The sequence below is a fragment of the Tamandua tetradactyla genome, chromosome 6 (assembly GCF_023851605.1).
Source record: "Tamandua tetradactyla isolate mTamTet1 chromosome 6, mTamTet1.pri, whole genome shotgun sequence".
Classification (NCBI taxonomy): domain Eukaryota; kingdom Metazoa; phylum Chordata; class Mammalia; order Pilosa; family Myrmecophagidae; genus Tamandua; species Tamandua tetradactyla.
Window position 1 is genome coordinate 13,825,909 of NC_135332.1, and position 13,682 is coordinate 13,839,590.

Below are 13,682 nucleotides of genomic sequence, written 5' to 3' on the forward strand. Positions count from 1 at the left end.
CCCGCTTTGGAAAAGGAGCTGCTGGCACACAGGTGGTGGCAGGGAGCACTGAGGGGCCATTGTTCTCTGGCTGACCCAGAACTGCTGGCCACGGCCACGCTCTCAGGGCCTGCCCCAGCTTTCCACCAGGCTCCCAGGCAGGGAGCAGGTCAAGAGTGGGGGTGACCCCAGAGGCGCTTGTCTAGCCCTTGGGCCCCACCTTGAGCCCTCACCTCAACCCCTCGCAGGTCCTCCCTTCCTCTCTGTGTCCCCTGTTTCCAGACCACACTTGTCGCTGACCAAATAGTGGTGACTTCTGGGCACTCTGCCCCCACCCTGGGCTCATGCATCCCAGCCGTGGCAGGCAGCCCCTTGTGGGAGAAAGCTGGTACACGCTCGTGGCCCACAGCTAGGGTTGGCATGGCCAGTTGGGAGGGGCAGGGTTCCTGCCACTGCCCGGGCAGGGGATGGCATCGGGGCCATGAGGGGGGCTCTGAAGAAGGCTCATATTTGCAGAGCTCAGGGTGAGATGGAGATAGTTTGTAGGACACTGAACCTCAGGGGTTTGGTGACCCTGCCCCCTGCTTAGCTTGTGTGTTTTTCTGGGCGGAGTCTCCACCTCATCAGATTCTCTAAGTTTCCTGATTCCCAAAAGGTGAAAGACTCACTCGGAGTAAGACCGGAACTCGGGTCTGGGGGCGTCAGGACAGTTAGGGGCTCCCCCTTTCTTGCAGTCCCAACTGAGGCCTGTATGTGTTGGGGTGCTATGTCTTATTCAGGCCTCCCTTTCTTCCCTCCCCACTTCCACTGGCTGGAGGGGAAGAACACATATAAAAATCCCCCACCTGGGAGGTGGGAGACCTGGCGGGCTCTTCTCCCATCGTCTTCAACCCGCTGTCTCACCTTGGAAATGCCCATTCCCTTGTCTGGGCCTCAGTTTCCCCGTTTATAAAACGGAGGGGAGGGGTCTCTCACCACCTCTGACCCGTGTAGGACCTGTGAGTGGGACCCCAAAGGGGAGTGCTTAAGGAGCCATGCTGCAGGCGGGGCAAGGGAGCGCCCCACTCACCATCCACTGGGGTGCAGGGCTCGTACACCAGCCTGTAGCCGTCCAGGACGCCGTTGGGGAACTGCGGGGCTCCCCAGGACACGTTCACTGAGGTTGTGGTCAGCTCGCTGAACTTGACAGAGCTGGGAGCACTGGGCGCTGGGTGAGACACCAAAGCCTCTTTTGTTCCCTCCTCCCGCCGGCCTTCAGAGCCTGGCCATGCCCCCAGGGTGCTGGCCCGGGGAAGGCCAGGACTCAGAACCCAAGAGGGCAGGAGGGGTCACTGGAGGCCATTTGACGCTGCCCCTAGCCTGCCTGCCACAGCACTCAGGCCTTGATATTGCCACCAGAGCCTCCAGAACGGGCAGGAAAGGGAACTTGCTTTTTCCCTGAAGTGGGAGAATTCTGGTTTCTTCCTGTTTGGCGGCCCCGAGAGCAAGGTCACTGGGAGGCGGGGGTGGGGAGGGGGTGGGGATTTGTGGGTTTGGGCTCTGTAGGTTTCAACCTCCAGCTTCTCTGGGGGAGGAGGCTGGGGATAGCTGGCCCTCTGGGCACTGGGCGTCCACTAAAGAAGAGGCCAGAACTCCCGTGGATGCGGCCTCTCTCCAACCCCCAGGCGGAAGGGCTGGTCACAGAGAGACCATGCTGCCAGGAAGAGACAGTGCCAGGGGCAGTCAAGGCCTCCCAGAAGAGAGGTTTTCTTGGTCTGGGAACCCTGGAGCAACCCCCAAAACATGGTAGGGGTGCAGGGGGCTCTGCGGGGGAGGTTAGAGAGGAAAGGAGGGACGCTTCCAATTCTGCAGCATCCCCACTGGCTCTGGGAAGGATGGCCAGGCTATTATTGTCCAGTGCCGCCTCCCCACAGAGCCAGAGCTAATCCGGACCCCGCTTCTGGCGCCAGCCCTGGGCGCAGCGTCAGCGGACAGCCTTTGAAGAAGGGAGGCGACTCGGGGGGGGCCTTTCCTGCCTCCCATGGGCTAGGGGGACTTGGGACAGAACACTCTGTCTCGCTGCCCCTGCCACAGAAGCTTCCAGGGGCTCTCATCCGGACTTGACAGTAGGCAATGGAGACAGGCAGACAGACAGAAAGACAGCAGACAGGCGTGTACATTTTGATGCTCAGCCCAGCTTTGGCCAGGTCTTTGGGGGCCAGAGAATTGGGTCCCAGGGGTTGTCCCTCAAACAGGAGCACTGGGCACTGAACCCGCAGGTCAGCTCTCTGGGGCTCTTTATAAGGACGCAGAGGGTTGGAAGTCACTTAAGGGAGACCAGGACAGAAGACGTGTATTCTCATCCAAGGCAGGGGACACTTGGCCATGGGCGGAGGAGGCAGCAGGTGTAGTGGAAAGAGGCCAGGATATGGCCAGAAATCCTGGATTCCAGCCCCTGCCCCCCCAACTGACCAGCTGGGGGACCTCGGGATAGAAGCAGGGCTTCCTGGAACCACCCTTTCTCATCTGCGAGATGGGGAGCCATCTATCCCCAGGGCTTCTCGGGGGAGCCAGTAAAATGCCCAAGTAGCTCTGGGCACCCTCGGGGGCTCGCGCTGCCCCTGTGGCCCAGCTTCTCCCCTCCACCCCCACCTGCCCCGCCCCTACCTCCCTGCCTCCTGCTTCCACCCCCACCCCATCCCTAGCCCCTGTGATCTTTTAGGAAAAAATCACATCCTGCCATTTGCCTTCCCATCATGCTTAGGTTTAACCCCAAACTCCTTCCAAGTCTCCCCCGGCCCCGGGCGACCTGACCCTACCACCTGTCTCTGCTCCTCGGGTCCACGCCAGGCCCCAGGCCCCGCACCTGCTGTGTTCTCTGCCCAGAACATTACCCCCCCAGATCTGCCCACAGCTGGCCCTCTCCTCGCACAAGCACTAGCCCCAGGGTCATCTCCTGTCAGGCCTTCTGGAACCCTCCCCCCAAAGCCCCCCATCCATCCCTGGCCCGGTTCTTGCCTTGCCCATTTTGTTTGTGACCCCTCTCCCTCCTAGGGTGTGACCCCCGCACCCAGCATCGTGGGGGCCCATAGAAGATGCTCGATAAACGTGTGTCAGATGACAAGGCCACGGAGACATAGAAAGGCTGCTGGGAGCAGGGGAGCAAGGCCAGCACCTTGGGCCAGGATGGAGGGCTGAAGTTGGGGTGCTTTCTCTGAGGCCTGATCGGGCCGGCTCCCTTTTCTGGGGCCCCCACACTGAGGCGTCTCTTTGGGGGCTGCGCCTGCTCTCGCTGGGGTCCTGGGAGCCCAGCCCGGACAGTGAGGAAGCTGTCAGCTGCCCCTGCCCCATGTGGGCGCCTCCCCCCGCCAAGGCTGGCTCCCCTCCCTGGGTGCCCCACCTGCTTGCTGGGTCTGGCCCCGGGCGGGGGGGCTCCGCGGCCCGTCACCCGCGGCATTAAAGGCCGCCACGCTGACCAGGTAGGCCGTGTAGCCGGTCAGATTCTTGAGCTTCACGCCACTCTCAGCCAGGAACAGCGTCTTCACCTTCTCCGTCACGTTCCGCCGCTGGGCTTCCCAGAAATAAATCTGCGGGCACAGGCAGGTCAGGGCTGGGGGGACCCAGGCGCCAGGCCCCCGCCCGCCTCCCCAGGGTCTCAGACAGGATCCAGTGGCTGCTGTTACTGGGAAGAAGCATGAAGGGGTTAATTCAAGAGCAGTTTTGGAAACCCTTCTAGAACCGTCCTTCCACAGCCACACCCACTCTCTGCGGGACCATGAGGGTGCAGGCTTCCTGTCTCTGCTCACTGCGGTGCCCGCAGGATTTCACCTGGTGCCTGCAAGATTTCACCTGGCATAGGCCTGGCAGCAATCCTGGAGGGTTAAACCCTTTCCTCCTGCAGGAAGTGGACAGCGGAAGGCCGGCCAGGGTGGAGTCCAGCTACTCAGCGTGGGGGGCAGAGAGGGCAAGGCCCAGCAGCAGCGGCATCACTGGGAGCTGGTTGGGAATGCAGAGTTCCAGACCCACCCGCCTGCGGCATGGACACTGCGGGGCAAACCGCTCCGGCCCCCAAGGCCCTGCCTAACTGGCGTTGAATCCGAGCTCTGCCATTTATTTGCCCTGTGACTTGGTCAGAAACTTCCTGAGCTGTGGTATCATGGACATAACGGGGTTAAGGACACCCACTTCTCAGGATCAACAGGAGGCGTGAAGGTCACGTGTGAAGGTCACAGAGACGTAAAGCACAAGCCTGGGGCCTCGGCCCGTCCTCGGCCTGCTTCTGAAGGCAGGGAAAGGCTGAGGGAGGTGCCAGGGAGCCGGGGACACCAGGTGGTCCCCGGTGCTCTCAACCGCTTCGCGTTCAGCGGGGGTCTGCACCAGCTCAGGGAGGCAAGAGGGTCTCGAGCCTGGAATTCTGCAAGGGGGGCGGCCCAAAGCCACTGCGGAGTCACGATCACTTGGCGCCACCTGCTGGCCGAGGGGGTTTCTGCAGGCTACTTAGCGATGTCTCAATTTCTCCGGAGGCAACTTACAAAAGCGAGAAACAGCTAATCCAAGTGTCCCCACCTGGGATGTGTGAACAGCGGTTAGGAAATCTTGTTACCATAAAATCTTTGGTTTTTTCCGTTCTCCTTTTTCACAAACTCTTCTCATAAGAACAGATCAGTGAGAGTTGAGGTGTAATGAGGTGACCCTCATGCGCCCATTTGCAGTAATGGGGATGCCAGAGCAAAGAAAGCTCCTGCTGGATTTGGTGTCCGGGGAAAGGTCAAGGTTGATGCTAAAAATAGAATACTTGGTGAATTATTCAGTATGTTCTAGGGAAACAGAACTGACAGGATATGTGTGTGCGTGTATGTATATATTATATCAATATTATGAGATTTCTATAAGAATTGTCTCACAAGATTTCAGGGATGGGCAAGTCCTAATTCCATAGGGCAGGTTGCAAGCTGGGAACGCCAATGAAGGTTTTCCATGAATTCCCAGGAGAAGGTGGCTGGCAGAAGTAGAGATGGAAATTCTCTCTTCTGACTGCTGAAATCATTCCTTCTTTTAAAGCTTTCAACTGCTTGGTCTCTCCTGGCTGCTAAGTCACACACTCCCCCTTTCTACTGCAAATGTCCCCCCTCTCCAGGATCATTTCTATCTATTGGCACACAGACAAGTTCTCTCTCCTATCTCAAAAGCCCCTCCGTTGACTGCATACCTTTTCCTGGCTCCCATCCTGTGACTCTGCTTCTTTTTAAAGCAAAACTCAGAAGGATGCAATCAACTGACTGATGATTCAAATCCAAGAACTACCCTGGGTATTCAGCCACAGAAACAAACAGGCCGGTGCTTGCTTGACAAAACAACTGGGCTCCCAAACCTGGCCAAGCTGACATGTGAACTTCCCTGTCACACCTGGTGAGTGCACCAAGGGGCTTAGGGTGGAGAGAGAAGAGGGTCAAGGATTGAGCACTGGGGGGAGGAGTAGCCAGCGGGGGACGCCAGAGGAGAGAGCATTTCAAGGAGGGACAGATTCCCCGGGTCAAACACAGCTGCTAAGTCAGGTCGGACGAGGCCTGTGATTCGAGGCTCATTCACAACGTGGGAATTCTCGGTGGCCTTGGAGTGGTGGATGAAAACCTACTCGGAGCTGGCTCAGGGGAGAAGACGAGGGCGGGAGGAGAGGCAGCAAGTACAGAACATTCATTTGTGAGGAATTCTCCTGCACAGGGATCAGCCAAAGAAAGGGATGACTGCTGGAAGAAAACGTGGGGTCCGGAAAAGGCATTTTAGGAATGAAACCTATTTCGTGGGGCTTCTTTGTTTATGGAAATATCCATGGGAGAGAGAGAAAGTGCTGGTGGAGAGAGGGTCACCTACTGGATTGTAGGGGTGCGGCTGGGATCTAGGGCCCAGACACCCTCAACAAGCATTTCTATTGGTGTGCGCAGAATTTGCAGGCTGTTATTAGATGATGATTAACCATGAGAGGAATTGAGGCTTCTGCGAATGGCACAAGGGGGCCTGTGGCTGAGTTTGCACCCAGGTGTCTGCTAGAATGTAAGCCCCACAGAGGGCTGGCAGCTTTGTCCATGTGGTTTCCTTGTGTTTCAAGCACCGAGAACAACACCTCGCACATCATTGGTGCTCAATAAATATTTGCTGGGTGGATAAATATTTGCAGGCAGGAGCGGGCAAAGGAGTACCCCATCATACCCACTGCCTCGCATCTACCTTCAATTCCCTGCCCTGTTCTCGCGTCATGGCTCCAGCCCTGGTAGACCAGCTCCGGGCCTGCACAGCTGGCTGTGGCCGGGCCAAAGTCACACTTGACATTCACGTAGCATCAGCCTTGTTTTCCTGGTCCGCTCGTTGCAGGCTCCCCATCATGGCTGCTTCATATGTTTCTTCCTGTGTCCCCTCCTCCCCCATCCCCACCAGCAGCTGGGGACTGCTCACCGAGAAACCAAAGCCAGCAGACGAGGCTTCCACGCCCCCTTGGCCACCTCTACCTGTCCTGCCCCGTGCCCGAGCCCTACGCCTCCCTCCTGTCGCCACAGCTTAGTCGGTGTTTTGAGGCTGCCCCTGTGACTGTGCCCCAAATCCTCATCCCTGCCACCTGCTCAAGGACGTGACTTTTCTTGCAAATGTCCCCTCTCTCCAGGATCATTTCTATCAGCACACAGCCAAGTTCTCTCTCCCATCTCAAAGCCCCTCAGTTGACGGTATCTTTTTTTCTAGCTCCCATCCCATTTTTCTGTTTCTTTTTAAAGCAAAACTCAAAAGGGATGTCAGGATGCACTGCTGCCTTACATTCTCTCTCCAACCCACTCCAATCAGGCCTCAGCATCCCACCCTCATCAGGGGCACCTGTGAACACCAGGCTGTTAACCCAATAATCCAGGGGTTGAGTAATTTTTTCCTGAAAGGGACAGTCAATCGATAGTAAAGGCTTTGCAGGGCTAAGACTCTGTCACAACGACTCTGCCTTTATATACAGAAACTGGTGGCAGGCTGGGTTTGGTCCAAGGGCCGGGCTGGACATGGCAACTCCCGAATAATGGCTTCCCAGATTTCATCTTGCTTGAACTTGAATTATTTAGTCACCTCCTCACGGGTTTCTGTACTTTCCCCATTCAGACTGTGCTCAGCACAGGAGCCAGCGGGACCCACTGGAAGCCTTGAGTCCCACCAGATCTCTCTTCTGCTCCCAAGCACCCAGGGCCTGTCATCTCATTCAGACTATAAGCCAAGGCCCTCGCGGGTCCTGAGTCAGCCCTCACTGCTCTGGCTGGTCTCCCATCCTGCACCCCCCTGTTCACTCTGGGACACACAGGCTTTTTGCTGTTCTGTGAACGTGCCAAGCATCAGACCGCCCCAGGGCCTTTGCACTTCTCTTCCCTCTTTCCGAAATGCTCTTCTCTGGGATCCACAGGACTCATGCCCTCCCCTCCTTCAGGTGTTTGCTCAAATATCATCTCCTCAGTAAGCGCTTTCCTAACAACCTTATTTAAAATTTCAAACCTCCCCTTGGATCTCTCTCTCCTTACCTTGTTTCGTTTACCACATTCTGACTTTCAGTATGTGTGCCTTTTTCTGTACATTGCTAGTCTTCTGCCACTAAAATTTAAGCTCATGCTGTCCCTGTGCTTGCTGTTTTATTTCTTCCCAGCACCTAGAAGCGCTCCGGGCACAAAATAATTGCCCCAAAAGTATATGTTCGTGAACTGTGTGCGTGCATGAGCGTGCCTGCTGGAGTACCGTGGCTCAGCTCAAATCTGAACCCAATGCAAAATCATTTTCAGCTGTGCCCACTGGGCAAGGATGTAGCGCATGCATGGGAGGCCGGCAATTCCTATTTTTTGCTGGTAAATGTGCACAGTTGCTGCTGAGTTGGGCCATGAGACGCCATCGTGTTCTATACGGTGTCTGCGCCCCCACACGTTTCCTGGGTCTGTAGATTAACTCCCAGCTTCCACACGCGACAGGTTGCTAACTGTTGCTGGCCCCGCCCTGGCTCCTTCTTCTCTGGGAAGCATATGCTGGGGGTGCAGTATTTAGCTTTGCCAGCTGGTGCTCCTGGGCAAGGCGGGAGTGATGTCATCCCTCCTTAGAGCTTCCTTGGCAGGAAGCCCCACCTCCCTCCTCTTTTCCCAGGTGGAAAGAGGCTTTCGTACTGGATTCTGTCTTAAATCAGGGCTGTAAATGAGCTGTGTGACCCGAGCAAGCTCCTTGCCTTCACTGAGCCTCAGTTTCCTTGCCTAGGAAGTGAGGGCTGGACTTGGGGAAACCAAGAGGCTCCATCCAACTCCCACACCCCCCAGCCCTGGCCATGGTACTGGGTCTACTCTCTAGAACAACGCCCAGTGCTGAGAATCGGAGACCCTCTGGCCACCAGTGTAGGAGGCGGGCCCCAAACATGGCCAACAGCTGGAGTCCCAACTGCACTAAGTAGACAGACACCTCACACTTCCGGCCACCGCCTCCTCTAGTGATCAGTGCTCCCTCTTTTCCTCCCCACCCCCTGGGCGAGAACCCGCATGCCTGCCCTCTGATTCTCTGCTACCTGCTGCTTTTACAGCCTTGCCCAGGTCACCCAACCTGGCCTCAGTTTCCTCATCTGGACATCTGGGCATAAAAATCCACAACCCACCAGCTTTACAGGGCTTTAGGAGCACTAAAGAGTTTCAAAGAGCCCTCTGCGAATTCATGCGAATTTAACGCATGGCATCATCCAAAATCTAATGACTGCTTTAAGCACAGATTTCCCAGGCTAGCACGGAGCCCTTTGGCCCGTCCAGGTAGCATCAAGATGGCGAGTGGGGTTAGCAAATAACCACTCTGAGGGGGCTAAGGTTGGCTGGGGGGTGTGCGTGGGGCTCAGGATGACACAAAGGTGAATTTCTTGCAGCTGAGCTCAGCCTGCCCTCAGGACGCTGCACAGGAGGGCTGGAGCTCTGCTTGAGCTGCGCAGTATTTTTGTGGATTAGTGTGAGCAGGTAAGGGAGGGGCAAGACCGGGGTGACCCCCACTCCCCGCCCCCGGCCTGATCGCTTGTCCCTCTGGGCCCTGCTACACGGCCAGAGGAGCCCTACCTTGTAGCCCTGGATGTCCCCGTTCTGACTCTCCAGCGGAGGCGGCTCCCACGTCACGTCCAGCTGTGTGGCCGTGGCACCGTGGACCACCACGTTGCGGGGTGCTGCGGTGGGCACTGGGTGGGGGGGAGGCGAGTGGACACGGGGGTTTAGAGGAGGTCAGGGGGCCCCGGGTCCCATGTCTCCCCTGGGCCGGACCAGGCAGGCGGCGCTCACCTGCCTCCCCAACAAAGACCTCCTGGGGTGGGCTGGAGGGCCCCTCGCCCACGGCGTTGTACGCGCTCATCCGAATCTCGTAGCGCCGGTGCTTGTTCAGGTCTGCAGGGCGGGAAGGGGGACACTGCGATCACCGTCCCCGCTGGGGAGGGGGCACCACCATGGAGGGGAGAGGGATGAAGCAGCCCTGCACTTCTGGCCCCCTGTGGGAAGGGCCATGAGGAACGAGGTGGCAGGCGGGACCCCTCAGGAGGAGGCACGCTGCCCCCACTCCCCACCAATCGACACAGGACGAATCTGGTGGGCTTCCTGGCGGAGGTGACCACGGCATTTATCGTCCAAACCGAGACCCCTCTGAGACAGGAAGGGGGCTCATATTTATGCTGGACATCAAACCCAGACCGTCCTGGGCATACTGGGTCGTAGCTCACCCCTTCCCCTCCTGCGCTCAGTTTTCCAGCTCCAGGTTCCCCAAACCCCATCAGCCGGCTCCTCCCTAGAGGGCAAGGTGCTCCTGGGAAATGAATTCTGGCCTGAGAAAAGACCAAGCTTTTGCAAAATTTGGGGTGCCTGGGCAAAGATGCCTGGGCAGGAGCTGGGAGAGGGAAGCAGTCCCAATAAATTGCATCTGAAATTAGTGTTTTATTCTGCGAAGCGTGGGTCCCTCTTGCCCATAGCTGGGACTTCAGAAAAAAGAGCAAGGGCTTGGGGTATCCAAGAGCAGAGCCACGTCCCGGTCCCCGGAGGGGCTCGGGGGAAGCCACGCTGTACTGCGAAGAGTCCCTAGGTGGGCTGACATCTGGTGGCAGCGACGCGGCCAACTGTCCAGCCAACTGCGTCCAGCAGCTCCGACCACGGACCTTATCGGGGTCTGTCGGAGCACATGGCTATAGACATCCCCTTTCTCCCACCACACCTGACAAGAGGTGGGTGGGGGAGACTCCCTGGACAGCCCTCTATCTTTTTGGGTTTTTTTTTTTTTTTGAAAAGCCATGCACCTAAAGGGAGGTCCCATCCTTTAAGGGCCCTAGGGCGGTGCTCTCCGCCCAGCGTGGGCAGCCTTCCCAGAGGCCCTGCTCCCTGCCCACCTTGAACAGAGCTGCCATGCAAGGGGACTTACTGTCCAGCTCGTACTGCGTGAGGCTGGGCCGGCTCAGGTTCCGCGTGGAGTACACGGCTGGGGGGGAGGGGGGCCGAGGAGACAGCAGACAGAGGAGGTTAGTGCACACACAGCACACGTGCCACGACAAGGTGGGGGGTAGAGAGGGTGGCCCTCCGCCAGCCTGGCAACCGGCCAGCGGAAGGTGGAAGTTTCTGGAATCCTGACTGTAGGTTAGAGTCCAGGACAGGAGTGGGGGGAAGGAGTCAGCTCTGAAGACAGGTCACAGGTATCTGTCTCAGGCTCCTTAGAGTTCGGCAGGCCCCGGAACAGCTGTTTGGAGCCCTCTCGTGCAAACTCAGAGCTCCGGGAGAAGTACCATGATATACTGGCGTCGTTAATTTTCTCATATGAACCAGAAACAATTTTACTACCAGAAATATGATTGTATTATACACAGGCAATATAAAATCACAACCACAGGCACATGTCTGCCAAAAGAAATAACAACAACCATGCGGGCTTGTTGGGTCAGCTACTTCTGAGCTTTTCTATTAGTATTCCTTTGCTACCCGCTCAATCACTTTGCCGTCTGCTAACAAGTTCTAGCAGACAGGTTTAAAAGCATGATGGGGAGACACATGAAAACTGAGTTCCTCCTAAACTGCTCCCCTTCTCCTGCCAGGCTCTGTCAGCGAGAGCGGTCCCGCCACCTAGTGGGGTCCCGGGCTCCTCCTGCTGCGCGCCCCTCCCCTTGCCCGTCGTGGAGGCCTGTGGGATCTGGGCCCACTGCCGGCCACCTCCCGTCCCGGCGCTGGGACACCAGCCCCTCGGGCTTGCATGACTGCAACAGGCTCCAGCCGGCCTCCTTGCCTCTGGTCCCCTTGACCAAACCTGAACGCTTGCTGCCACCAAAGCAACCCCACCCATGCCAGCCCATGGCCAGAGACTCTCCCGGCCCCTCTCCCTGCACTTGCCGCCTGTTCCTGGGAGTTGGGCCGGGCTCCCAGACTTGCAGGGAGCTGCCTCCCGCAGGGACAAGAGGGCCAGGGCTCTTGGGACGTGACCAGGAGGAGACTGGGGTCCCGTGAGGGCACTGTGCCCCCTCCCCATTTGGCCCTCCTTCCTGCCTGGGTGAAGGGAGTCATCCCATGGGTCCTTGCCAAGAAAAGCCCAAGGGTCCCCTGGAACACGCCTCCTCTACTGCCTGACAACGGCCCGTCCATCGCAGGGTGTACTTCCTTAAAGTCTGACTCCCCCACCGGCCTGCGGGCTCCAGGGGTGCAGGGACACGCCCGTTTCCTGCATCCCTGTACCCCCAGGTGCTCAGCGACACTCATTAAGAGAATGATTGAGGTGGGGAGAGGGAAGGAGAGGCACACACGGGGGAGGGAGGCAGGTTAGGGTTAGAGGGCTGCCGGGGAGCCAGGGCAGAGGAAGGGAGGGTGCGATCGGAGGGATGCGGCAGGGTCCCGCCCCCCGGCCCAGCTGTCACTCACGGGTGAGCTCCGCCCACGTAGCGCCAGGATTGTGGAGGCCGCGCATGGTGAAGCCCCTCGGCCCCTCATAGAGCAGCTCCCGATAGCGGATCCGGAAGCCCAGGAGGATGCCGTTGACCTTGTCCTCCGCAGGCGGCTGCAGTGGACGGAGCGGGGAGTGGGGAGGGGCCCTGGACACCACTTGCCCCCGTCCGAGGCCCCACCCCCCTCCAGCTTGTGCACCCGCAATTTCAGGGCAGGGAGAAGCTCCTGCCAACATCTCAATCGGGAAAACAAATCAAATAACATCGGGAATCTTAAATGTACAAAGCATTTCCAGGGAGGTCCCTTCATCACTCAGGGAAGGAGAAGGTCACCACTTAACCCCACATTTAACGGAGCAGAGAGCTGAGGCTCAGAGAGGTTAAGTAACTTGCCCAAGATCACATAGCATCGTTGGTGTCCAAATCGCAACTCTGGGCGCACAAGTCTTTTCTTAGAGCCGGTCTTCTTTCAGAAGCCCCCTCACATGAAGGCCAGTCCCCCCCAACCCCCCCCAAGCTGACCCCTCTGCTTTAGCGCCTGCCACCATTTCCTGCAGGGTCCTGGGGCCCACTTATCTCCCTGCTCTTCATCATTCTCCCCTTTGCTTTCTGCTCCCACCTACAGCTGGGTTGGGCAAGGCTTCTGGAGATGCGGGATACTCTTTATGATGCCTCTTTTTCAAACATGGGCTGAGACTTTCAGCCTTTTATTATTTCCTTAATTGTTTCCCTAGCTGTGCTTATGCCTCTCTGTCCCCTTTGCCCCATTGGACCCAACGTTCCCCAGCCTCACGGGCTTACAGCTGCACTGCGGATGGGCTATTTTCCTTGGGGAGTGCACGCTGCTAGGGGTGGGGGGGCTGGGTCTCTCCTCATTTCCTCTTCTTGGGGTGGGGATGGGAGGCTGTGGATGGGTGCCCGTGGGTCCTGGCCCTTTGACCCCCAGAGGCGGAGGCAGGAGCTCTGCCCTGTTGGGGCCCCCGTGGGTGACCCCCTGAGCCCACAGGCTGTGTGGGTGAGGGCAAGGAGAGGGTCAAGGGCAGCTTGGATCCGTGCCGGGACCCTCCTCGGCTGTGGCTGACCCGGCAGTGTCCGTCCGGGGCCAGGCAGCTGGTGTGGCTCCCGGGAAGCCAGGGGTGTTTGTTCTCTGCCAGCTACTGGGTTCCTGGATGGCAACACCTGTCATGGTGCACCTGTGTTGGGTTTATCAGGAAGCTCTTCACTGATGAGTGCGGGTGGGTGTGATGGAGACTTTGGGGAGTCCTGCGAACCCCAAGTACTTTTCGTCCAAGGATTCAGCAGACTTAAGGGCATGTAGTATATATGTGTGTGATACAGAAATCTGTTTGTGTGTATATGCGTGTGCACACATGTGTATTGTGCACACATATGTATGTGTGCATTTTATGTGCACATGTGAGGGTGGTGTAGTACGTCTGCGGCTTGTACTGTGATGGGGCCAGGCCAGGCTTTCTCACGCCTTCCCCTGTGCGCTGAGGGCAGAGAATGGGGAGCCCCGGGGAGCCCCAGGCAGCCCACGGGCACTGCTGACTTCCTGCCCTCCCCGCCGGGCCGCACCTGCCAGCGGATCAGCACGGAGGTCGTGGTGTGGGGTGTCACCGAGAGGATGGTGGGTGCCTCCTCGGGGGCTGTGGAGAGAGGCAGACAGGTGAGCTCTGGGGGCCCCCAGGGACCAGGTTTCTGCTGACCCTGGCCTGCAGGGGCAGCTCCAGCTTAAGCTGTCCTCTCTCCCCAGCGACCCTGGCTTCTGCAGAACACAGGGCCCAGTGTGTACGACCCT

The 13,682-nt window shown here is 58.1% G+C and overlaps 1 protein-coding gene across 2 annotated transcripts in view; it reads right to left on the reverse strand.

Moving 5' to 3' along the window:
- Positions 1-13,682, reverse strand: part of SDK2 (sidekick cell adhesion molecule 2) — a 257,799-nt gene that overhangs the window by 26,607 nt on the left and 217,510 nt on the right. Inside the window, exons 32-38 of one of the 2 annotated variants that reach the window (XM_077163718.1) lie at positions 13,460-13,530; positions 11,859-11,994; positions 10,381-10,437; positions 9,261-9,362; positions 9,045-9,160; positions 3,359-3,545; positions 1,049-1,186 (exon numbers count right to left, since the gene is read on the reverse strand). In XM_077163718.1, the coding sequence (XP_077019833.1) occupies positions 1,049-1,186; positions 3,359-3,545; positions 9,045-9,160; positions 9,261-9,362; positions 10,381-10,437; positions 11,859-11,994; positions 13,460-13,530 (807 nt within the window). The remainder of the gene's footprint in view (positions 1-1,048; positions 1,187-3,358; positions 3,546-9,044; positions 9,161-9,260; positions 9,363-10,380; positions 10,438-11,858; positions 11,995-13,459; positions 13,531-13,682) is intronic. The other variant, XM_077163719.1, reaches the window with a different exon arrangement.